Source organism: Symsagittifera roscoffensis, chromosome 1 (genome assembly GCF_963678635.1).
Source record: "Symsagittifera roscoffensis chromosome 1, txSymRosc1.1, whole genome shotgun sequence".
NCBI lineage: Eukaryota > Metazoa > Xenacoelomorpha > Acoela > Convolutidae > Symsagittifera > Symsagittifera roscoffensis.
The window spans coordinates 15,168,304-15,195,035 of NC_087062.1; the positions used below are offsets into that span (position 1 = coordinate 15,168,304).

The following is a 26,732-nucleotide window of genomic DNA, read 5'->3' on the forward strand; positions in this document are numbered from 1 at the left end:
ACAACTCAATAGTACGATCTTTGCACTACAATCGAATGTGTGGTTCGGACTCGAAGAAACCAACTACTCAATTATCTACGAGTTCCCAGTGACTGATATCACACTCTAATTTGTCACCACCAACCAGAAACAATTACCCGAATTCCTGAAGGGAAATGCTATTACTACTCCTCACCCTACAAATAGGCCGTACATCGGCATCTCACGACGATGTTCTGTCTTCTGGGATAATCTTCCTCAAAGAAAGTAAGATCGTCTTGGCAGAAAAGTTTGTAAATGTCCAGTTCCTTATTCCTTTCCCAAAGTACAATTTCACGCTGAAGACAGCAATGAGGAAGTACCTCGTCAAACTTTCGGAGAAATGGCGAACACCCTCTATAGAGTGCCCTCTAGATTTTTCCACGAATTTCAATTCAACGACAGACCCATTCAACCTTGACTGGCTCCTGGACATGATCGAGGATAAGGCTGCAGCAGCAAAGCAAGAAGCCCAAGCCATTAGAACTGACACTTCCCGCTTCCTCAACAAAAACCCACTAGACTCAACACGTACCCGCAGGGGAGCTCCACTAATTGCGGCCATGGCCGGAATTGGTCTGTTTGGCTCTGGTATAATGATGGGCAATTCAGGAGGATGTGGACTTATGGGAATTTTCGGATCATGCCAGGACCAGGCCCAAGAAAATGCTAAGAACATTGAGACTTTGGGACAGTACTCAATGGCACTTACGGATTATGTATCAGAAATCGAAACATCGAGTAACGAGAAGTTCTTTGCGATATCAAACGAGTTGTCTGAAATTAGAGCAATTCAACAACAAACCATCAAAAACCAAAACAGGAACTGGAAAATACTCGAAGAACAATTTGACGCAATTCAAGGCAATTTCCACATCTTGCGAGATTGCACACAAAACACTGTTCTCGAACCAACAGATCAACTTCAACTTCGACACAGCAGCATCACTACTAAACGTTATCTATGCAGATATAACCAGCTATAAAGCCGCACTTTATGCCTTTAAGACAAACGTCTTAAACTCCATACCGACTCTGCTGGACCAAAGACTACCGATGTCTCTTGTTCCGCGAGAATCCTTGTTGTCGGTCATAGACGCAGTATACAAAAGCCAAAAGGAGGAGAATCACCGATTGACACTTGCGATACCGCCAAGCGATATCCACTCATACTATGACGCGAAACTGCTTCGCGATGTCACAACAATTGAGGAAGGACTTCTGCTCAACCTCGCAATACCGTACGCTTCGAGTCAAACAGCATTCCAGATCTACCGGGCCCATGTGATACCTATGCCACAAGGTGACCCAACTGAAGCCATCAAATGGGTTACTGAATGATCATATCTGGCAATCTCAGAGGACTCTATGGAAACGACAGTTCTGACAGAAGATCAGTACGCCAATTGTTTGGGAAGCTCAACATACCGGATCTGCCATCAAACAATGGAGACACATCTTGGCCAGTCGTCATGCCTAGCCACAATTTATTTTCATTCAATAATGACGGCATTGCAAGTGTGCGACACGGAAAAGATACTTCTCCCTACGCCGGAGAAAGCTACGAATTTGGGCTACGGGATTTGGCTCATCACATCAGCCAGTGCGTTTTTTTCCCTACGAGAGTACAGCCTTGAAGAGCTTAACACCCCCAAACGGGAAGATCATGCAGGCTGTAATATTTGTCTGATAACAATAGACTGTGGGACTCAGTTGATCAGCAAATATATAAAAATCAGGCCGGATCTCGCTAGCTGTGACAAACTTCCAGCAAAACGGATTACCGTGAACTTGCCGGACCCCTTGTCGCATCTTCTTTCAGAATTGCCAGACTTAACAGAACTCCCGTATTATGAATCAAAAACAGATGCCGGGGCTAAATTGCTGCGGGAAGTAAAAGCGAAACTGATAGACAGCCCTCACCTGACAAAAACAGACCAGCTAAATGACATTGCAAAGCCGATCGCCCATCACATGAGATTACTGAAACCCACCCTAGTGGATAAAATGGAACAGTATGTGCCAATAAAAATCTCTCTGACGTTAACACTGACAGTCTTCATTGGAAACCTGCTTTTACACGCGTTAGCCATATACCTCTACCACCGGTTTGCCATCTTCAGATGATTGACTCCGAAGTTTCTGAAAGGGCAGGATGGAACCATCGCACTTCGACCGGTGCTCTCAGTAGCAGCATCTGACAGGAAGGCCTTCCAAAAGGAGGGGTCCAAGCTTCGTGAGAAATACATGGTACTAACACAAGCAGAACTGAATGCCTTTCAAACGCCAACCAACCGATCAAGACTAACCTCAGCCTGCTCCTCAATGGGGAACATCAGCAGAACACAAGAATCACAGGTTGTCTTGAACGAAACGAGCTTTAACGAAAGAGGAAGAGAGGAGAGCTTAAGCCAAATTTGACCAGATACTGGCATTCATTGAACTCACATTCATAAATCACCCATAAGACTGACTACGTGGCCAAATTAACTTTGATATCGGATTGTCTCACTTCCTATCAGAGACTTGACTTGTCTTGTTTATACCTAAATCCTTTTAATCATGTATATATTCTGAACAGTTAGGGGCATGCATTTGCGTATATCTGAGTCCTACTATAACTGTGTTCAACATGTTGAATGTACTTAATTTAGTTCAGAGATTAATAACAATTTGTGTAAATCAATGACTTATAACTATAGCCTTTATTTTGAAAAGTACAAATCAATTGCACCTCTACGCATATTACGAATCTAATTAATGCAGTGCTATATTACACCCGGTGCGTGCTAACTCTGGTTCTCCCTTGGTTATTAGCCGCCAGGGAACAATCAACAGGTGTGTAAGTGTCACATAGTGCTTCACGCCTATGTTAGTTACTCATTATTAATTACCATAATTGGTGCGAATTAGACTTAAATATCAATGCCATTATATGTCAATGACAAAGTGTTAAACTCAAATTTACTTAATGCAAACAATCAATTAGAAGGTAATTGAATCATTAATTGAGAGAGAGCCATAACAATAAAGCAGCGAAAAGATAGTAATTAAAAGATTAATCTTCACTCTTTTAAATCAAACAGCTTAGACTCAAGAGAAGGGGGTAGACATCACGAAGCACATCCCTGAGTCGAAGATATTGAGCCTAGACCGCGCATCCCTTTATTACTATCAAACACAATTCCTCATTTCCAATCATTAATTATCATAGCAAGACACGCTATATAACATAAATTAATTTCAAACCGCAATCTCTAAGGTGAGTGTGTACCCTTTTTCTCTTTTTTTTTCGCATAAAAAGTTTTAACATTACTCTAGTCTTAAAGTAATAATTTTGGCGCTGTTTTGAACAATTTGATTTGTTCAAGACAGCGCCAAAATTAGCACTTCAAGGCTTCAAATAAGGTGAAAACATTTCATGCGCTAATTTTTTTGAAAAAAAAGAAACACCCTGCCTTTGAAAAAAGGAAACCCTTAATTGACAAGTAGTGAAGTTTCAAGATTTAGATAGGCTGAAAAAATATATAAATGAAGCTTGACTTTAAAAAAAGGTTCATAACAGAAGCTTGACTTAAGAAATCATTCTTTCAAAAAAGCGTTGAAGTTAGTACTTCAAAGCTGAAAAATTTTATTATAAGATGTGACAGTAAAAACATAATCAAAATCTTCTAGATCCTGCACATGGTGTTTTTGTTAGTTAAATAACTATGTTACCGTTCGACTGGTAGAGTAATTTAATTTCAAAGAAGAGAAAGTTTTGTTGTGGTTTAATCATATTCACTTTTATTGTTTGTTCCAAAAAATGCAGAGGGAAAATTTGTGATGAGGTAATTTTTCAGCATTGAAAAGTAACTCAAATTCGTCAGTTGATTTAGCAATGAAACCCGAATTCCATTGATTGCAAAAGATTCAACAAAAAATCAACTTAGAGGGATGAACGCCAGCATTATTATAAATCGATTTATAGTTGAAGCTTGACTTAAAAAAAGGTTTATATTTGAAGCTTGACTTCAGAAATCGTTCTTTCAAAAAAGCGCTGAAGATAGTACTTCAAGGCTAAAAAAAACTTAATGATGCGACAGTAAAAAATAGTCAAAATCTCATAGATCCTGCACATGTTGTTTTTGTTGGTCAACAAACTATGTTACACTTTGACTGGTAGAGGCATTTAATTTCAAAAAAGAGAAAGCTTTTTTGTGGTATAATCATACTCAAATTTATTGTTTGTTCCAAGGAAATGCAGAGAGGGAAAAACTGTAAGGAAGTAATTTTATCAGCATTGCAAAGTAACCCAAAATTGTCAAATGATTCAGCAATGAATCTAGAATTTCATTGATTGCAAAAGATTCAAAAAATACAACCTGAAGGGATAAACAGCAGCATATTTTTACATGGGCTCTAAATAGAAAGTGGATTAAAAAGATGTCTTTTCTTTTCAAACAAGAGCTTGAAGTATTACTTCAAGAATGTGAAACTAAAAAAATAAAGCTGTTTCAATTTGGTCAAAAACCATGGCAGACTTTCAAAAATTTTAAAATGAGAACAGTTAACTTTCATGGAAACACATCATAAATGATATGAAAGGAGTCAACTAAAAATTTTTTGCAAATAGTTACTGCCTCCGAAGCAAAATACTCAATCGAAATAGGTTCAATTAAGATGAAAATCTTTATAGTAGATAAGGAGATTAAATTGTTTCACTAGGTTACTTATGATCAAGAAAACGACGAATAACGGCCAGCCAAATTTCGGTAGAAGTTTTGATGCATGCTAGTTTTTCGAAGATACTGATGTCTACTATTTTAGTTTTTGTTGCGGGTTCCACCTGGAGGAAATACGTCAACCTTAGCTCGGGAGTATCGCTTAGATATTCTGATATGACATCAAACATTTTAACGAAAGCAAACTTCAAATCGCTATCACTAAACGCCACGAAGTACTGAATCTGTCCATATGGTTTCACACCGCAATCCATATACGAAACGTAACTATTTGGCGCCGCAGAGTTTCTCGCATGGCAAGCTGAGTCGAAAAACACAGCTGCCTCGAAGCATCTTGAGAAAATTTTGCAATTTTTGTATAGAGTTCTGCTGTAAAGCATCCTTGCTGTAATTGGTGTTTCAATTACATCTCTATTGAAAGTTACTTCTCGATCCATTTCAGATTTCTGTCCTGACCATTTCTGTGTCAAAAAAACAGTGCTGTCTGATTCTAATTCAGCGTTTAGCAAATAGTGATTTGTAGATATCTACGGCAAATAATTTTACTGAAGTCTACCAGAAGCTATTTTTCCTAAAAAGGAGTAGGTTGATTCAAACGCCATCGCAGAATAAACAAAGAAAAAAAAGCATGTTGACAAACTCGCACTTAACGGAATCAAAAACGTCCACTGCATTGTCACAAAAACTTGAAAGCAGCTTCTCAGCAAGATCAAAAGAAGTCGAACTCCGAAGGAAAGTTATAGCAAACTTTCATACCTCAAAGGGTTGGACGGAATCTTTTCACGAAAAAGGATTGGTGAAAAAATATAAGATAATTGAAATACTCATTTGCTTTGAAGTGAACTTGGTACGCTAAAGGACGTGGTTGTCGTCCGTGCTCAACTAACTCCCTCGGAGCTGACAATGACCCACACATTCGATCGACCTTTTTTCGATTAATTTTCGAAAGTTGTTTGTAGAGTCACGACAGGAGACCAGCAAAGACACCCAACAAAACACAGTGCATATAATCCACTGGTGCAGCCAATGGCAGACCTGTAAACCGGAATTTTTCTTCAGGCAATACAGTTTTTTAATGGTGAACAACTAGCAAAATGATTTGATTTAAACTTAACAAATCAAAATGAACTGAAAGATACTGACACTCGATATATTCATGACAAATACTAGTTAAGAAAAATTGAGAGCCCAGAAAATTTATAGTTACCTTCAATAAGAACGGAAAAGGCACTTCTTCCTTTGCAGCCAACGACATTGACTTCTAACTTCCCGATCCTCGCCTGATGTTCAGCTTCTTGCACATAGATTTCGTTCAATTCCGTTTCACGGATTCTAATTTCCAAATTACGAACAACTCCTTTAGCTTTAATTTTGGCTGGGTAGTAGCAGTGACTGCGCCCTATAGTAAAATCGGGAAAAGTACAATAAGTACAACCATAAAAGCCATTATGGTGATACATGTTTAAAATATCTGGCTTCGCCATAAGATCGGCCACTATAAGAACAACTCTTAACTTCAAACTTTTCTCTTTCGTTTGGTAAACTCACAAACACTTCGCGATCACATTCGTCCTTCAACTTTGCCAAATTTTTGTGCCACAAAGGTTTTCCTTTTCCTAAAAACAAACCAGCCAGTGCAATTTTTTTTCGCCAATCGTAACTTTGCAGGCAACTGTAGTATTCCGAGCCAGATTGGATACATTTGGTGGGCGGGGCTTGAGTTTACAAAAGTTCTCCATCTGTTGAAAGAACTAGATCCAAATTGATCTCATTGGAGCGACTTGATTTTGTCAACTAACTAACTGGAAAATCACACTAATCATTTACATTTCTTGATTCATATTTTAAAATTGATTTGATATTTCTCGAGACCATTTCCTTCAACAGAAAGCCAAATTTCAGAATACAAAAGTTCACGCTTGACTTATCAAGTCCTGAATTAGATGTAAGGTCTTCTAAAGTTTTCTTCGCATTGCTTATCAAACTGTAAGCTGAATTGAGCGTGTTTGGTTGAGGCAGAACATAGTTCATTAATTGACAGAGATCATATACTGCGGTATCTGACAGTTTATGATAGGATAGGATCGAATTAAAAATGCAACGTTGTTTTTGCTACAAGTTGAGTTTGTATACAGAGGAATGCTCATTGGATACAAAGTTCTTTCGTCTGGTACAATATAACAATTTGCCGAAAAATCTGAATCGTTTGACGGAAGACAAAGTATTTCAGCTTGGGGAAGCGGGGAACTGGTAATTCGACTTCGAACATCGTGGAGGAAATTGAGTTTGTCTGAAATCGAAAACTCTGACTCCAATATTTCTTTTTGGTTTTGGTTTTCCTCGGGCTCCGCCAGCTTGTTTCCGCAATCGCGAGATATCAACAGCTCATCAATTGGGCCTTCCTGGGCTGGAACTGATGTGGAACTATTGCTACTTAACTCACTGTACATGTCAAAAGATCCAACTATTTCGTTATACTGCTTGAATTTTTGTTTATTTGTAAGCCTCCGGCGTTTTTTTCCAATTAAGTTTGAGGCTGATGTTTCTGCATTGAATTCAATCTCAGGCTCTATAGTTTTATGAGAAAATTCATTTATTTCTACTTGTTGAGTTTGAAAGTGAGTGTGATACTCTGGGGCTGATGGAGTCAAGTTATTCAAACTCGCTTCAAATAGAGCGTCTTCTGTTAGTTTCATTACGCATGTTGAACACATAGATTCTGAAACGTCGAAAAATTCAGGACCGTATTTAACAAAAATTTCTTTTTTTGGTTCGCATAGGCTTTATGGTTCGGATTCGTACGAGAGAAGTATCCAAACTGGAGAAGTCGTACTCGCAATTGGGTTCGCAGTTAGAGTTAATGAACCTAACAGGTCCCAGCATCAAAAACAATTGAGAAGCGTCCCTGCTTTTTTGAATTATCGAAAGATCACTAGCGTCATTTTCAATAGGCCGCAGAAAACCTTTCGGACCATCGGTGAGAACAATTTTACTTCTCTATGTTGCTGTCCCTCTATACACAAGTCTGTATCCAACGTAACTATCATGATCAATTTTGAATTGACTACCGAGTTTTTTAGGCATCCATCAACACTTCGTAACAGTTTTTCCTCAACGTTTGATCTTTAATGCGCTGTCGAAGTTTTCGTTCTGATTGAAGACGACTAGCAACTTGAGCTGGTCGACCAGCGGTTTCAAAGAATTCCTTTACATTTCGCGCTTCACACTGCTCTAATATACCCCAGGTTATTTTTTCTCAAGTTCGACAGGCATTACAATTCATCTACAAAAAAAAGTATAAAGACAGCTGTTAAAAAACAACCAAGAGCAAAACACCTTCAGAAAAACTCGCACAAACATTCTGAGTTGGGAGCACAAAAATGCCGTTCAAAAAGCCGTGACCAATGGAAGTTCTATAGAAGCAGTGAACTGAATGATGAAACTAGTACTGCATCCTCAGAAAACTTCGCAAGCAATTGAGGATAGGAATTTAAAAATTGCCTTTGCATAAAACATTAATCCCATTCTATGGTAGCTGGAAAAATACGAAGAAGTTAGTATATCACCTTGGGAAAGTTTCACACAAACATTTTAAGAAGGGAAAAAGGCGTTTTTAAGCACTTTTTGGAAAATTTTGACCAAAAAATCACATTTCTTCGGCGCGCGCTCCCCCTCAAAATTAGTATATATTAGCCCCGAAGGAGCCTTTAGAAAGTTTGGGTCGGCAGGGGTCGAATCCTTGGGGGGAGGCGTCCGCCCCTCCATACAGACACCACCCCCCCCCCCCCCCTCCCTTCTAGTAACAAAATCTTTTGAATCATTTGATAGTTTGATTAATATGTGTTTTTAGCTTCTCCGTCAAACTTGGTCTAGAGATGATAATTGCGCTTGAGAAGGTTAAGGGCCTATGTTCGAATCCGACTAGGACCTGTTTTAACTAAAAATTTTCAGTTTCAAAAAATTATTGACCAATCACTGGCCTTCTTACGTTTCTTAGCCACCTAATCGTTTTTTCTTGTTCAGTAAGCTATTTTTAAAATTGTTTTTGATTAAATCTTGTCATTTGCACTTCTATTAACACTTTGTATAACTGGTTTTTTTGTTTTGCTTCAAAGTTTCTTTCAGTCTAAATGGTTTCGACTTGTTTTATCGGCTTAGTAACCTTATTTTTAGTCTTTTGTTGGGAACATACATGCTCACCGTTTTGTGTGTTTATGGAGAGCCAAGGGTGTCAAAATTTAGAGTTTCCGAACTTTATGAAAGTTTCTCATGACAACATTTTTATTGTATTGGACTCGACGGACGTTTAACCAAGTGCCGTCGGCTTAGTTGCCTCTTGAAAGACGTTTCTGAATACTAATTTAAGGCCAGCAGTTGTGTTGCTGGAACTCTTTTACTTGAACTGAACAACATACGAAGCAAGTTTTTGCAAATTTCTGTAGCTAAGGTTTTTTTGACGATTTTACAGTTTTTTTTCTTCGTCTTGGTGGCTTTCACTTCGTTCCTGTCTGCTTATGTTGTTGTTGTTGCTATTTTCCTGTCTGCTAGCTCGGAATGCTATGTTTGTTTGGTATCGCATGTTTTGCGAAGCCCCGCTTAGCATATGTGTCAATATATGAGCAAGAAGAACCTCTCACATACCTCTTCTGCAGACTTCACGCTACCGTACTTAAGTCTTTTTATGCGATATTGGAACAATCTTTTGTATCCAGCGTAGATTTTCTATGTCTTCTCGACGACTGACAGAAACAAGGCTCATTTATTATTGTTTTTCTTTGTCTTTTAGCTCTTGCAATTATTAAACTATTTAAAATTTTATATTAAGCTGTTAATATCGATTTCTTCACACGATTCGTCAAATACGAGTAATAAAATTTCCAGATAGAAACAAAATTTGGGATTTTTCTATTTATTTATTTAGTTTATTCAACATTCTCTCATAAATTAGATGACTTTCTTTGAAAAGTATCTCCGTCACATTAGACTCGTGGACTGATTTTTCTGTAAAAACTAGGGAAAACTGATAACTGGCTAAATGAGTTAAGAATCAATATTGTGAAAACCTTAAATAATATCAGATAAATAATCTTCAGTAATGGATTTGTTTTTATATAAGTAACAGGCACCCTATCAGTTTCATCGACTTTCTTCATTTTTTTTATAATTACCAATCATTTTTTGAATTTCTGCTGACAGGTTAGTGCAGACTGGATCTCGCTGAGCTCAATGTTTTTGTTTAGGCAAAATGCTAGTTTGGGAAGGCAGACTTTTTGAGTGCAAACAAAAGATCAATCACTTGGATAAATTCTCGGAAGCAGGACATTTTTTCTGTAGCCACTTTTGCTGTTTCGTTCAGTCAGTTATTTAGTTCAATCAGTTGTTTTTTTTCTTGGCAGTGAACTTTCAGTTTTACTCGGCTGTTTATCCAAAATGTTTAAAGTATTCTACCCATGGCTGTTTCGCCTGTTGATATTTTATTGGACCCAACCCCGTTTTGGAAAGATGTGTTGAAACCTTGCGAAAACCTTGTGGGACCATCGGCGGATTAGCCTATTGCCTATTTCTTTTATTAGTAGACCTACAAAACATTAGATTTTTCGAAATTGAAAATATTCCTCGTGTGCCGTTCAAGTGCAGGACAAACTGGCTCTAAAAAGAGTATCTGCTCCGATATTGTTTTGTCCCGCAACCAATTTTCCAAAGGAAAAACTGTCGGCCGCAGGCCCTTGTTGATTCATGAGTTCAAAGGAGTAAAAATGAAATCGAAATTATTTTTGAATCGTTAAAGCAAAATCTTTTTAAAAAATGATTTGATTAGAAGTATTCCGAAACTAATCACACTTAAAACATGTTTTTAAGAGTCAATGAATGTTGAACGTAATTAAGACTCTTATATAGGTCGCGATTGTTTTTTTTTCAGGTGAAGTCTTAAAATTTATTGAAGCTCAATTTACTTATTCGCGTTTTGACTTTTGATTTCGCATCAAATTTAATTAACTTCCTTTGTTAAAAAAAGGCAAACTCCTTTAGTGAACAGCAAAAGGGTTAAGGTCACGAAACGCTTGATTTTCTTCTAGTTTTGAAAGTGGAATTTAATTTTCAGATTTTTCAGCGAAATGAAAAACTTACTTATGATCCAGTATTTTCACATTTTGTTAATTTTATCAAAAAAGAGCCAATCATAAATTGTTCTAGCTTTAAGGGCTTCTAAAAAACAAGTCAGTATTTTTTAAGAGTAATGAATGTAGTGAAGCCTCTTATATAGAACTTGCTGGTTTTTTTTTCAGGAAAAAGTCTTAAAATATTGATGCACTTAAGTATATATGCACTTTTTGAGTTCAATTGAAATTCATCTGTTGAAAGTGACGTAAATAGCCCTCTCCAAATACGAACGTGCAAATGGCGCAAAAATTCGTGAACGATTTCTAGTTTCAAAAGTGGAATTCACTTTTTAGATTTCCAGCGGATTAAAAACTTTACTTGTTGATCCATTTTTCTCAAGTTGGGTTAATGTCATCAAAAAAGCGCCAATCATAAATCGTTTTGAAAATTCAAAGAGCTTATATCGATTTATTTTGTCTTTGAAATTTGAAAGTTTTTTCAACAAAGTCAGTGTTTTTTATGTTTACTTGCGTTCATTGCTCTTTTCAAATCTTCGATTGGCTATGTTTCTGTTTACTTGCGTTCATTGACTCTTTTGCAAAAGTCTGTTGGGTATGTTTTTTTATTAGAGCGCATCTAAAATTATTACGAACCAATCAAAACTAACTAAATGTCTGAAGTGGCATTGATTAAGGTTTTTCTATTAGTAACTATGGTGCAGACTGCAGGGTGTTCTTTTTTTTCAAGACAATTTAGACTTCCTCGGAGAAAACCCACAGAAAATTAACTGAGGTATCATATTGGAACACTTTCAGTCGTTATTCTGCTTCTGAAGAAAACCTAGTTGAATTTTTCCAGAATCAGGTTCAAGTTTAGTGACTAGTGTGAATACTCAGAAGATTCTAAAGACTATTAATTCGAACGATCGGTGCAAGATTTTGCAAAAATGGGTTCATTTACCGTTGCAGACGCGCAGTTATTGATAATTTAAAATATGCTTGGCTTTTTGAGGAACAGGTGGGTTTTTGTGTATTCTTCTAATGTATTATTTTTCATTTTCAGGCAGAAAATGAGTTCTGTTAAAAGTAACAAAGTGTTCGTTGATGTTCCGTCTGAAGACGTGACCTTCAGGAAACTCGACATTGCTCTCAGAGACACAACGATTAAATGTGTCTCAGGATTGACAGTTGGAGGTGTTTATTCTCTGCTCTTTAAGCGCAAAAGATGGCCCCTTGTTTTGGGATTTGGAGTCGGATTAGGAATGGGAATTGCAAACTTACAACACAGTTTGAAACAGCCTCTGCCGAGAATTTATGAAACAACTGAATGAGAAAGTAAAGCTTCGGACTCGTTTATTAAAATTTTTGTAAGCTCTAATCAATTTGAGATAAATAATTCAAACATATGAAAATAGAACTTAATTCTTTTTGTTTCTGTGATATGAGATTATTGAAGCAGCAGCATTTGTGAGGCGAAAATCAGATAGAGATAGAGAGAGGGGGTTGTTGTTGAAATCTCGAGAATTCTGTTTACAGCTTGGGCAGCGAAATTTCGGCTGTAGATTGTTTATCTAGAACATCAAATTAGTTGGTTGCTCCTAAGTTCTTACAAAACTCAAAAAATTTTAATCTCACGAAGCTCAGAACTGAATTCGAAATATTAAGGAAACTGAAAAATATTAAATTACCTAAAATCTTACATACAGAATTGACCAGCAAATGAATCTTCTCCATGAGCTAAGCGGGTTTATTTAATTTTTCCTTAGGCCTATTCTCGAGAGTTTCGCTTAATTGCAAAAACTCGAGCTAATTGAGTGTTTGAGCAGTTCGCATCTTGTGCTAAAATCAAAAAGCGACGATGAATTATAAGTGAAGCAGAATAAATTCATCTATCATATCTTTGCTTCATTTGAATTTTCTAGCACATTTAACCGCCACTTATTGTGAAACTTTCTGTGAAACGTGGGTCGTTGGAATGTGCTCTACGGGAGAAGCCACCATGCCTAAAGGACCGAATGTCCAAAAATTATGATAGCCAATCAAAATTCAGTATTCAAAAATCTGAAAAGAAATAAGCTGATAACTCTTTAAAGAGCGTTGATTTTTTGAACATTTTTTCACCTATTCGGTATTTATGTGGTGGTATACACATGAAGATCTAGCATTTACCTGGCTTCACTCCGTTGTTCGCTGCCTTGTGCCTGGATAAACTCAAGTGGTGATTGTTGCTGTAGTTGTTTCTTGAGTTAATAGTTCCTGTCCCAACCCCACCCATGTTATTGTGACTACTCCCCGCATGTGCAGTGATGCTAGGAAGTGAGTGGGGCTTGAAAGTGGACGAGTGGCGACTGGTGAGCTGACTCTGGTTCTGTTTTCGCTTCTTGCGTCTGTAGTGTTCGCGTGCTTCGAACAGAAACGGGTGCTCCAATGCTTCTTGTGGATTCATGCGTTCGTTGGCGTCCCAGCTTAAATGCAAAACTTAATATATCCATCTATGTATATTTGTGTAAGTGTTTTTGGTGAATGGCAAGGAGATCGGTCTGATCTAGACAGTGAACTTAATAACTAGCTATACAAACAAATTGAAGGCATTTTGGCGGTAAACCAATAATTGTTTCACAACTTGCTTGCCTTAAATTGAACGAAACTAAGGCCAACTGCTGTAACAAATAGTGGGTCCCTATTCGGCTAATAATTATCTTCTAATTGTGGTGCCTTGCTAATTGGGTGTTTTTTATGATTTTTGCATTTTTTTTTTCGAAAAAGTTCGATGTAAAAAAACTACAAAAAAACTTCTCAAAGATTTACTGGGATGATGTCAGGGTAAGCTCAAGGGTTGCAAATCTTTCGTCCAAGAATAACTGCTCAAATCCTTTTGGTTTTTGAGAGTTGGCGTTTTTTATTATTATTTAAATAGTTTTTTCAAAAAACTTAGAAAAAAAAACGCTAACCGAACGACAAATCCTCAAACCTATAGTGGGGTTCTGTCAGGTTACTTTCAGAGATTGCAAATCTGCGTCCAAGTATGACTGCTGAAATTTTTTTGTTTTTTGAGATATGGCGTTTTTTTTCGAAAAACTTGGATAAAAAACTATTGAAGCTTGAAATTCTCAACCCTATAGTGGGGTTCTGTCTGGAGATACTCAGGGGTTTCAAATCTGGAGTCCAAGTATGTCTGCTCAGATTCTTTTGGTTTTCGAGATATGGCGTTTTTCTATGTTTTTTTCAAATTTTTTCAAAAAAAACTTAGATATAAAAAAAAACTAAACGATCTTGAAATTCTCAACCCTATAGTGAGGTGCTGTCAGAACAAACTCAGGAGTTTCAGAACTGGCGTTTAAATATGACTGCTCAAATCCTTTGTTTTGTCAAAAATACAAACTTGAAATTTCAACAGAAATTGAAGTTCTTAACCCTATGGTGGGATGCAGTCATGGGACAACATAGGTTAGCAAATCTGCCTTAAATTTTATCTGCTCTAATCTTTTTGGTTTTGAGATATGGCGATTTTCATGAAATAGAAACCTTTGATAGATGAGCCCTTTTTATCTTCACGATTGCATTAAATATGGCTGTTTTAGTACATGTTTTAGAAAGCTCCTATTACGTTCTACGATCTATTTGAAGCCCCGTATGTGCTAATCATGCGCTAGTTTTCTTCTAATTGGGGCCTTGCTCCTGCTTTGTATGCTTTACTGTCTCTCATGTTTGTCTAATAAATTCATGGTCTGGATTATGGTCTCCTTGTCATTCACCAGTTTTTTTTGTCTGTGATGTCATTTATTACTCTACTCCTAAACAGTTGAACCCACATGATTACTTATTTGCATAGTGATTGCTACCCATCGAGTGCAGGGCTATATTTTTTCAATTTGGGCTGGCAGATGCCAAAAAAGGGAAGAAAAAGGAAAACATAGCCAACTGGCAGCTGGAAAAGAGTAATGAACGCAAGGAAACTAAAAAAAATTGACTTGTTTTTTCAAAAACCTTCAACTTTTGAAATTCTAGGGAAAAAAGATGGTCTTGGAGCTCTTTGAATTTGTAGAACATTATATGACGGACCTTTTTTTTTAAAGTTAACCCAATTTGAGACAACTGGATCAATAGGCAAAACTTATTTCGCTGGGAACTCTGATAACTAATTTCCATTTTCGAAATTAGAAGTCGATCACGTTTTTCGGGACTCTTACACTTTTGCTGTTCGATAGTGGAGTTTGTCTTCCTTTTAACAATAGAAATGAATTGAACTTGAAACCGCAAAAAAAATCAAAATTGAGCGTGAACAAATTTTAAGACTTTATCCTGAAAAAAAAATCAGCAGGACCTGTATAAGAGTACTCACTACGTTCATTACACTTAAGTGCGCAATTTTTACATTTAATTTGCACTTCATTTCCTTTAGGGGTTAGAAGTACACATGCGCATCTTAAATGAATATAACGAGGTATTAGTATCAATTAATTAACTATCAGTTGATAAGGTTCAACTGAAAATACGGAAACTTGAATGAAAAGAGAATATTCAATAAGTTATCAAGGGTTCTAGACAAATATTAAGCTTTATTGAATGGTACCTAGGCAAAAAAAGTCCAAAAACATCTTTGTGAAAAAAAAATTTGAAACATTTTGATTTTTTTCTTTCATTTTTTGCTTATTTGTTTTTTTTGACAACTGTTGTCGATTATGCTTTATTCCTTAACTTATCACGTTTGTATAGTTGTTATCCCATTGCATACAGAGCACAACTTCAATTTGAAAAATAATTTTAAATATGGTCGGAAAATTCGATCTGTGCTACTTGCACAGCAACCGGCTATCCTTCTTTAAGAATTGTTTTTGTTTAAAAAATAACTGACATTGTTGCTTCAGTTTTATGCCGAAAATTTCTGTGTTCAGAATAACCGACTACTTGTAGAGCTAGCAATCGGCTACTCTGGTTTCACTATTGTTTTAAAATAAAATTAATTTTTTGTGATGTATCAAGAATGCTTGACTGGGTGTGTAATTGGATTATATCTAAATTTTTTTGTCATTTTATGAGAAATACGAGGCCAAAGACTGTTAATATACTGTTTTAAAATATTTGTTTTTGATCTTAGTGAGCAAAAATCGAACGGTTTGATTTAAAAGTATCCATGAAAAATTTCTACCCTTCCCATAAACATGGCAGTGATTTTTTCGATGAGCGAGTGTACTCACTTGAGGCACTTTCGGACGAAGTCCACAAAATCGGGGTTTGTGCAGTTTTTGAGTGACTGTTCTAGGGTCCTGTTGTTGGGCTTGCGCTTCTTGCCCTTGCTGTTGGTCAGGCACCGGGGGGAGTTGCGTGAATCGAAGAACACTTTCTTGCGTGTGGCATCCTTCAGCACGCTCGAAGGAGGCACGCCGAAGATCTGAAAAAATGGTTGTCAGGTATTTGTCAAGTTTCACATTTAAACAACTTGATGTCTAGCACAATAAGTTAGTAACCATAAACATTGTTTGGCAAAAATTATGGATTGGCAAAAAAGTGATTTAACAGAACTTTACATACAGCTCTGAGGCTTCGTTATACTCTAAGAACAGAACTCTAAAACCAGAAACTTTAAAAATGTCTCTGAATTTATCGTGTCTGCACTAAACAATCCCATACAAATACACCGGTGACATTAAACCGGACTGTTTTGTATCGGACTGTTTTTTTTGGTTCGTTTCATGATTTTTTGGACTGTTGCGCAGTAGCGGATTTAGAAGAGGGGGGGGGGGGACGCCCCCCCCCCTCAGGGATTCGACCCCCTGCCGACCCAAAGGGCCCCCCTTCGTGCTATTTTGAGATATATATGTTTGCTGACGGACGCCAATCTATACTATTTTTGAGGAGCGCGCGCCGAAAAACAGCGATTTTTTGGGCGAAATTTTCCAAAAACTGCCTAAAAACGCCTTTTTTGGTCTTTTTTCAAAAATTTGCCGGCGGCGCAGAAAATTTGGTCAAATTTGTGTCTTTATAGTGGTTTGGGAGAGCTCAGAAATTTTTTTTTGAAAGTCCGCCGGGCCCCCTCGAGAAATTCCTAGATCAGCGCCTGCTGTTGCGTATATGCACCAAGTTTATGTATTAGTTTTTCGTAATTTTTTCTAAAGAACTTCGATTGGAACTTGTTATATGATGCCTACCTCCATGATGCAATTGAGTTGTTCGACCTCGTTCTCCCCTGGGAAGATGGGGTATCCGGTGTAGAGTTCAGCCAGGATGCATCCCAGGGACCACATGTCTATGGGGGAGGAGTACTCCAGCCCCAGGATGACCTCTGGTGACCGGTAGAAGCGAGATTGGATATATGTGTAAACTGAAATAGATCCACATTGAACCAAATTGGAATTGAAACTTGTGCGAAAAGTTGTTCAAAAAGTGGAAATTATCTGCTGTATGTGATTGGAAAACCTTAAGCGCGTCAGAGACAAAGGTATTTTCGTTTTCATCTATTTGCTCCAATTGATCGGTCCGAAAGACAAAATTAATATCAAAAATAATATGTATGCCCATATGACGGACAAGCTTTTGTTAAATAGATCAATGATCATCGATGCATCATCAGTATAAAATCATGCCTTTTCTACATTCAAATGATATTTGAGTGAGAAATAAGGTGCTCAGTTACTGCGCAGATGGAAATAAGCATCGCTCCGACAAAAGTTTTTGCGACAATAGTTGTAGCATTTAGTAAAAGATTTCAATCAATTTTTGAAATGTTCTTATTTGCTCTTTTTGAATATAAGTTTATATGTTATAGTTATCAAGGGCTTAAATGAACCATAAAAACTAAAAATAATCATAAAACATTCCATCAGTGTATTTAACCCGTTTTCGTTCCTCGTGGTACCTTGTTTTCCGACGAAGCAGCTGGAGCCGACGTCGATGACTTTGATGGCACTGGTGCCCTTGAAGTTGGCCTGCAGCAGGATGTTCTCCTATGATTACAACAACCTTAATTTAATGAATAGTTACAAAATAAGATGATATCAAAAGCACGGATGATTTAAAAATGTCAACCCACAATTTTTATGACGTTGATAGATTGAACAGGAAATTTGCTTGAAAACTTTAACGAAAAAATTGAATAATAATTTAAAAGAGTTGAACAGTAAAAACATCAACCTATAGTTTTTTCTGACGTCGATAGATTAAACAGGATATTTGCTCGAAGTTCTTCTGACGTTCTGAAAGAGATTGATCAGGACATTTGCTCGGAAACTATAAAGTTTCAAAAAAATTGCTGGGAATAATTAATAAACAAAAAAATCATCCTTTAGTTTTTCTGACGTTCTGATAGAGATTGAACAGGAAATTTGCTAGGAAACTACAAAGTTTCAAAAAAAAATTGCTAGGAATAATTAATAAAAAAATCATACTATAGTTTTTCTGAAGTTCTGATAGATTGAACAGGAAGATTGTCTCGGAAACAATAAAGCTTTGAAAAAAGTTGCTGACTAATAAATAATAAAACTGACTGGTTTTAGGTCGCAGTGTATGATGTGTTGTTGGTGGAAGAGGAGGAGACATTGCAGTATGGAGTAGGCGAACCTCTTTATGAGGCTGAAGGAGAAGCCCTGGTAGTTGTTGATCTTGATCAGCTCATACAGGTTCATACTGCACACAATAAACACCAGTCAAATACATTTTCAAAAGTATTGGTTCACGAGTAAAAGAGATTTCATAAAAAAATAGACCAGAAATGCTTGCTATTTAAAACGATGAGTTATTTCAGTGTAAATCAAATTGGTGTGTGAATGGGTCGCTACTGAACAAGGATTTCTTTGATAGAAGTTTTATTTGTATAAAAAAATATGGAGTTTGTTTGTACTCAAATTTGTGTCCTTTTGTGAAAGATTTTGAGCGGTTTCCATTCATATGGCTATGAATAGTTAAATACTTTCAAATGATAGCAGCGTAACTATTCAGCCTCTAAGTGAAAGAGAGAGTTTTTTTAAAAGCTAGAATTTTCAGATTTTCTTATCTTCCAAATTGGAACCGTTAAAGTAAAAAGACTCCTCTCAAAAATGGAATTTTTAGAGATTTTATCGGACCCCAGTAGTTCGAATGTGATGCAGAGGTGGTTTCTGAAGTAGAACCAGTCCTGAAGGTGGATGATGTTGCCATCATTCTCCTTGTCACTCTCCTTCAGTCTCTCCAGAATCTCCACTTCTATCAGCGCCTGTGCGTGGAACCTACGCAGACAAACACGCACGAATAACACGCAGTAGTACAGTTCAGAATACTTTTCCTGTTATTAAGTCAGGTTTCAGGTCCAGATGGGACCCCTACTGTATTAATATGAAGCGGCAATTCGTAACAGGCGACAATTCGTAGCAGTAATTTAAGCGGGGAACACTGATTCACGCGCAGTATTCCTCTCGTGCTGGATGTAAGCGCCGCGGAGCGAAGGGGAGCAATCGTATTCTACTTGCCAATGCCTTGTTACGTATTGTCGCTTGTTACGAATTGTCACCTGTTACGAATTGTCGCCCTGCCCTGTATAAAGCCCCCTACTTGAACATTGTCTTACTAAAGATCAAAGAGGTCTCAAATTTTATTTTAGTTTAGGTAAATAATTATTATATAAAAATTCCCACAAAATTTTTTATTTCCTTCAAAACTTTTCGAAGACTTTTAACTTGTTTGAAAAATAAAAAAGACTAACACTACAAACTTGTGAGCGTTTATCTTCATTTGTCATGTTTAATTCCGATTACTCAGTCGTGTTTTTCAATGAAATCAAATAACTTTAATTCGTGGTACTAAGAATGAATATCATTATCTAAGAAACCGATTTGCATAAAACTTAAAGGTGAATAGACATTTGTTATATTTCAAATCTTTGAAAAGCTAACGTAACATAATACCGAGCGTTTTTATATTTCTTTGTCATTAAAAACAACGTAAATTACCGTCTTTTGTTTCGGATTATCTTTAGGGCGACGAACTTCTGTTTCTGGTGATCGAATGCACGGATGACTTGTCCGAAGCTTCCTTTGCCCAGAGTGTCGAATAACTCATAACGAAACAACACTTGGTCTCCTGTTACCTGAAACAGAAAGGAATTGACAATATTGTACACTCAACAGAAAACAAAGGGAGTTTTATGAATATACATCTTAAAACAAAGTGAATTGTAAAGTCTTTTGAAACATAGCAAATTTTTCATTTTTAAAAATATATATATTTTTTGCGAAATCGTTTCGATTCAGAAGTTTGCTTCTTCGCTACGCTACAAGTTCCTAGTTCTGACAAATGGCAATTTGCGGGAAAAATGGCCCTAAAATTGAGGCGCTTTGTTTCTTTAATGGAAAAAGATATCAGTTAGATTTGAAGACGTTATCACACCAAAACAATTACAGTATCTTTATTTTCTTTGAAAACAAGATGCAAATCAAAGCAAAACTGGCAGAAGAAGTTATCAGTTTACAAGAAAAATTACAGGTAACAAAATCATGTGGTAACTATTTGGACGTCGAACTCAGAAAAGCAAACCTCGACTACTTTAATTCCCATGACAAGTCACTTCGCCCGATACGTCATCTAAACTATATTAAATGTGTGTGACATGTATCTTGCCATGTTTAAGCGTTTTTTGCAACAGTTGAGGGCATAACGTCTATGCGTGGTAAAGTTATATCGTATTTTGCTATGCTTAAGAATTTATTTTGATTTTTCAGTTTGAGCCTAGTGTTTGTACCACCGAGTTAAAAGTTAGCAACACAAAAGTGGGATGCTGTCAAAGTTCCCCCGGGGGTTGCGATTTGGTCTCCAATTATGAATGCCCAAATCTTTTTCGTGTACGAGAGACGACGATTTATGTGACTTTTTCAAAACTTTTTGGAAAACTCAATTTAAATTTTTTAACCCTGTGTTTGGGGTTTGGGTGCCAACGCTTTGAAATTCCCAATGAAAATCCCAACGCTATAGTGGGGGGCTGTCAGAGTACTCCAGAGGATTGCGAATCTCGCCTCCACATATGACTGCTCAAGTCTTTGTAATTATTGAGATGTGACGTTTTTATGGTTTTGCTGTTTTTTCCCCAAAATTTGAAATTCCAAACCCTGTACTTGGCTACTGTGAGAGTACTCTCAGGATTTGCAAACTTTGCGTCCAAATGCGACTGCTCAAGTGCTTTTAGTTTCCAAAATATGAGGTTTTGTCATGACATTTTTCACAGAACTTAGATATAAAAAACTTCACAAAATTAAATGGTTCACAAACTTTAATGGTTTTTCAAAATATGAATGAAAAAATAATAGAAAAAAAACTTCGCTAAATTTGAAATTACGAAGCCTGTTATTGGGTGCTGTCAGAGTACACTCGAAGATTGCAGATCTTTTATTTTTCAAAATACAGGTTTTTTTATGAGTTCTCAAAAACTCGAAGCACCGGAGGTGCGTTACACGCTAGTTTTATTTGCCTAATCATCCCATTGAAAACATTTTTAGCTCATTAATTATAAAGTTACCATTTTGTTATGATGCCGCTAGATACTATGGGTTTAGTAGGTACGTTTTTCCACGATATAAGTTAGGTATACTATATCGAGATTGTATAAAATTGTCGGGCTTCCCCAGCTAATTCAATGTCTTTAAAACTCAGAGAACTTTTCGTAAGACGAAGAGATAAAATATCGAAAATGTTTCATTTACTAAATCGGCTGTTGATTTCGTGATATGCTCGCCCATTCTCCTAAAATCAATCTCACAAAAATTCAACTTTTCAGAAGTCTCATTATGAAATTTTCACAGATTGCAAATTATTTTGAATTAGCAGGCACCACCTATGTTAACAGGTTCTGGATTGTTTTCTAATAACAGTATTGGGCAGCCTGCACAGAAATAACCAAATGAGCGAATATGCCGATGCTTTTTGTCCCGATTTTGCTGTTCATGTTCCGACGGTCTACGACTACGAGGTGTGTGCAAAATTCAAATCCTGCAGTAGGTATACAAATAGAGAAAGTCTTAACATAGAAATAGTCATATATTAAAATTACCTTTTTTATTGGTTCTGTGCAAGTACACAGAGAAAAGTACCGCAAACCTGGTAGTTTTCTACTTTCTTCTATTAGCTACGAAAATTTGTTGAGAATTTTTTTCTACGATGAAATGTTCTGCAAGCTCTTGGTAATGCAAAAATTGTTTCGAGGTTGTTAGTAGACAAGTGAATTAGGATCGCTCGTATAAAAATTCTTTGTTTCAGGGCAACATATCAAGTGCTTTTGGTTTTAAAATGGTGGATGAACCTGAAAATGAAATGGTAGATGTTTGCGTAATGGACAGAAATCACATCATTAGGTAAGTTTTTGCTGTTTTTACTTATAAATTGCAAAAAAACTCAGAACTGTATTTAATGATCAACTAATTTTGCTGAATTATCTACTTGTGAATCTTCGCCCTTTTCACTATTTTGATATTAATCTGAAAAGTAGAAAACGAAAACCCACTGTTTTCAGGTACACTTGCCAAAGTAGCCTTGCGTTGACGTCAATTTCTGACGACCTCTACCGAATCATAAACGCCAACGTGAAAGAAACTGTTCCCGAACTTGATTTGGAGGAGAGTGATGAAAACTATATCAAAGATCGGGATTTCCATAGGAAGAGTCTAGTTCAAAAGCTCACGAAAACATCACTTTCTATTGATTACACTGATGTAATTTAAACTTCAGAGCTTTTTCGATATTATTTTAAAAGAGATTTGAAAGAAAACCATTATTTTTTGAAGTGTTATTGCATTTAATTGCTTCCGACAGGCAGACGTTGCGCTCAATTTTTAGGCTGTCTAAATTAAGATTTTCAGGGGTCGCGCTTAATAAGTTGTACAAATTTGTCTGGAAACGCTTCGTCAATTATCGTATCGGAAATTTTTATTGTAGCCGATAAATGATTCAAATTTCGAAAATTTGAACAGCTTACATTTTTTGGTTTTGTTAGTAATTTTACGCAAACTTTTTCTCGAAAATCATGCGAATAATTTAAGCTGTACCGTATTAAAACTGAAAGTTACAGTACTTTTTGTCTGATACTAAAATAAATATAATTTTTAGGAAAAACAAAAATATTACGCGGATGAGAAGCAGAATCAGACACAAAAATCAATACAATTGGAGAATTACAGCTCAGAATTGGTTCAAAATGCAGAAAATCATCAAGAAAATGCTGCTGGACAACAACCGAAAGTTAACGGAATTCATGACAAGTTTATTTTACTCTCAGAATTATACAAAATGTACGCGACAGAGAATCATCCGACCGATTTACTCTCATGGAGTTTTCACTTCTTCAATCAGCTTTCGCTGCTGAACAGATCGGGATATTGCACGGGTGGTTACAACTCAACGAAAAAGAAGACTATTGAAAAGAAAACCAAAGCCACGCAGTCCGAGTTATTTCACGCAGCAGAGATATACCAAACTGCAGAAGTAAATTTTCAATTAATTTTTTTTTGAAATGAGGTTCTATTGCACGACACGTTTCCAGTTGTGTAGTTCAATTCATAAAAGTGTAACCTTTTTGTGTGGTCACTCAGAAATCTTCAGATCTTTCACCGCCCCTCGACCCGTCGGTGTTTTTTTATGACATGTTTTCGGACTTAAAACTTGTCTGAACACCACTTCAGTGCAAAAGTGCAAATTTATATAAGACTAAAGTGTATAGTGAACGCGTGTAAAAGCAGCAACTTTCTGTACGAATAGCATTTCAAAAATATCTCCAAAAAACAGCTCTGCAGTTTTCTTTTTTACAGATAAAGGACCAAGTTAAGATCCCCTCAAGCCTTGGGGGGATGTTAACTTGGTTCTAAGTTTGGATTTTTCAGCCAATCAAAATCGAGCATTTTAAATGCAGCGCTTAGCAAATTTAATTCAAATTAAGCGATGGGGTGGAGGATCTTAACTTGGTCAGTTTTTTTGACGGGGTGGAGGGGGGGCTAGGGAGGAGGAGGATTATGTTAACTTGGTCTCCGATAATTTTTTTTCTTTTTTGTATAAACACTTGTATTGTTGACTTTTTGACTAAAACTTTTTAACAGTAAATTTAGTTCCTCTTGAATACTTATTAGAAGTTTTTTAGGAAACATCTGTAATCAAGCTGGATCTCTTGGATAGAAGGTGTTTGGATTCGAGGACACGCAATAAAGCGAGAGGATCTTCAATGCCCCCGATACGAACAAAAAAAGAGCAACAGACGCGCACCAGAAAAGACGGAGTAGTGTATCCATTCAATGACTTCAGAGAAGGTTCAAACTACAAAAAACTTGTCCGTTTTAAACAGAAGTTAATGTCATCAGGTGAGAATCTCCTCTTGAAAGGCCAACCCACTTTCCTAGGAAATAGAAGAAAAAACAGATCTTCTCCTTTCTGTTCCATCTATGTTTGTAAATTTGATTGAATGAAATTAGAGCGAACATCCTAGTTGACCTTTTCCTCTCAACCGCGGCAAATGTATAATAGACTTCAACTTTAGCGCTTTTTTGCAAAAAGGGATAAACGGAAAACGTTGATCAACATGGTATTTTAAAAACCTGTAAAACGGATGACGCAATCTCAAAAGTTTTGATGTTGAAAAAAAAAGATTTTATAAATATGTTTTTTGTATTTTAGAAAGATTTAGTGACTATGTCGAGATTACAAGAGCTGAGAAACTATGGACCAGAATGAACCTCCCTGCTAAAGACTGGAAAGTAATAGAGGCTCACTTTGACAATCGGATATCTCGCAGAGTCCTTTTTCTCGAGCTGATTTCATTCGCAATGCATGCACTGTTTCTAGAATTCAGAACTGCACTTAAGGTTGCAATTTCTATTTTATCGGATGAAAAAGATGAAAAAAGCAAAAATTTGGACCGAAAAACTTTCATTTATGTTATCAACATCATGACGCAAGAGGATACTTATTGGACGGTTATTAGCAAGGCGAGCTTGTTGAAATCAGTTCAAGAGGTGTGTAGAAAGCATGAAGGAAAAGTAAGTATATTATTTCCCATTTCAGTTTAAAGCCACTGACTTCACAAAAAGTATTTAATATTTTTAATTGAAATGAAATTCTTTAAAATCTTTTATATGAACTTATACGAAAAACTAACGGTTGAACTAACTGGGCTTTGATATTTAGTAAACATGCAAATATCGTTTATCAAAATTAAAATTTGTTGTTTATCTTAGATTAACATTCGAGATGTGGACGACCTGATATTTCCAACAAACAGGATTTTAGCGTCAACCGTGGCCAATGAACTGAAAGCAAGTTCGATAGTCAGCCTTCAAGCAATCCGATAGAAGATTTACAACCATTTTAACGAAACGCGAACTTTTCATAATTAGAATTTCGCAAAATCTTACAATTTGCACAAATAGATAACTATATTTGGAACCAAAGATCTACACGCGAAAAACGACAGTAGCTGATTATGTATTTTTAGTTAAAGATAAACACATTACTGAATAATACACATTACCCAGTCACACTGAATAATTCTTAATAATTAACCTTTATTGTGCAAATACGTTGGTTATAATGGCTGACATAAAAAAATGAAAGTTTTTCAAGTAAGTCTCCGTCAAAAATTGTTCGGCTGGTTCAATCACCCACTGTTAATCACCTGTGATCCTTAAGGGTTCAAAGTCTGACAACAAGGTTGCTCGTATACCAAGACAAAGCCCTGAATGTTGCGACTGAATTCAATTGGTAACAAAAAGTTGTTTGTAAAGAGAAAATTAAAAACCTTAAATTTTGGTCAATACCAAACGTCAAATTTGAAAATTTTAGTAGTACAAAATTAGTACGACCGATTGATTAGCTTGCTTCAATTCAAATTGAAACAATTTTGCAGTGCGAGGTAACTCACCACGTATAAATAAATTGCGTCGCGCTTTCTGCATCATGAAAATAATCATCAAAGTGCTCATAAAATAGTCCAAACTTTTTTCAAATTAGCGCTTTTCAAATTGCCAGAATTTAGAAAGAATATTTGAAGATAATCAATCCTTTTACAGTTCAATTCGTTTGTGAAACTTTTTGATGAAATTTATATTTTCGAATCCTAAAATTGACTGAAAAAAAAACATTCCATTCATAAAACTTCCGCTTTACTGGAAAGAATTTAAATATACGCTGAAATCTTTTTCTTGTACTAAATTTTGTTCCGATTTTCCAAAATACTGACAAAATTTTTGAGTTAGGTTAAATATTTTCGCTGGTAGTTCTGACAATTTTTTTTTGAATCATTTGACAAATATTGTTGTCCTGAGCTCAAATATTAAAAAATTTTCGGCCGTGATTATTTTTTTAGTAATTTAACGAGGATTTAAAGGTTGGGACAATTAACAAGCAGTACATTTCGTGCTGTAAACGCGTAAGCAGACATGTCATTTGTTTTAGAAAATGTTCCAAATTGAAATGAGGCTTGCCATTTTTACTGTTCAATACTGTACAAAAAAAGACTTCGCAAAATTAAATGGTTCACAAAATTTAATGGTTTTTCAAAATTTGAATGAAAAAACTAATAGAAAAAAAACTTCGCCAAATTTGAAATTACGAACCCTGTTATTGGGTGCTGTCAGAGTACACTCGAAGATTGCAGATCTTTTATTTTTCATAATACAGGTTTTTTTATGAGTTCTCAAAAACTCGAAGCACCGGAGGTGCGTTACACGCTAGTTTTGTTTGCCTAATTATCCCATTGAAAACATTTTTAGCTCATATATAATAAAGCTACCATTTTGTTATGATGCCGCTGGATACTATGAATTAGTAGGTACACTTTTCCACGATATAAGTTAGGTATACTATATTGAGATTGTATAAAATTGTCGGGCTTCCTTAGCTAATTCAATGTCTTTAAAACTCGTAGTGAAATTTCCGTAAGACGAAGAGA

General features: G+C 36.2%; 2 protein-coding genes and 1 long non-coding RNA gene across 3 annotated transcripts in view; 2 read left to right on the forward strand and 1 right to left on the reverse strand.

The window, feature by feature from the left end:
* Positions 1-12,170: 12,170 nt before the first annotated feature.
* The window catches only part of LOC134854869 (dual specificity tyrosine-phosphorylation-regulated kinase 4-like), a 63,543-nt gene continuing 48,981 nt past the window's right edge, over positions 12,171-26,732 (reverse strand). Inside the window, exons 4-11 of the mRNA XM_063871231.1 lie at positions 19,765-19,901; positions 18,904-19,044; positions 18,328-18,466; positions 17,700-17,787; positions 16,993-17,165; positions 16,042-16,235; positions 13,013-13,308; positions 12,171-12,414 (exon numbers count right to left, since the gene is read on the reverse strand). Of these exons, the coding sequence (XP_063727301.1) occupies positions 12,374-12,414; positions 13,013-13,308; positions 16,042-16,235; positions 16,993-17,165; positions 17,700-17,787; positions 18,328-18,466; positions 18,904-19,044; positions 19,765-19,901 (1,209 nt within the window). The 3' untranslated portion in view covers positions 12,171-12,373. The remainder of the gene's footprint in view (positions 12,415-13,012; positions 13,309-16,041; positions 16,236-16,992; positions 17,166-17,699; positions 17,788-18,327; positions 18,467-18,903; positions 19,045-19,764; positions 19,902-26,732) is intronic.
* LOC134854938 (uncharacterized) lies at positions 21,658-23,162 on the forward strand. Its single transcript, XM_063871328.1, has 5 exons — positions 21,658-21,773; positions 22,061-22,155; positions 22,314-22,512; positions 22,907-23,088; positions 23,150-23,162. The coding sequence occupies exons 1-5, from the start codon at positions 21,705-21,707 to the stop codon at positions 23,160-23,162; spliced, it is 558 nt and encodes a 185-aa protein (XP_063727398.1). The 5' UTR covers positions 21,658-21,704.
* LOC134841436 (uncharacterized) lies at positions 23,183-24,677 on the forward strand. The gene is made up of 3 exons (XR_010162468.1): positions 23,183-23,281; positions 23,931-24,147; positions 24,461-24,677. It is a non-coding gene; the product is annotated as an uncharacterized LOC134841436 (long non-coding RNA).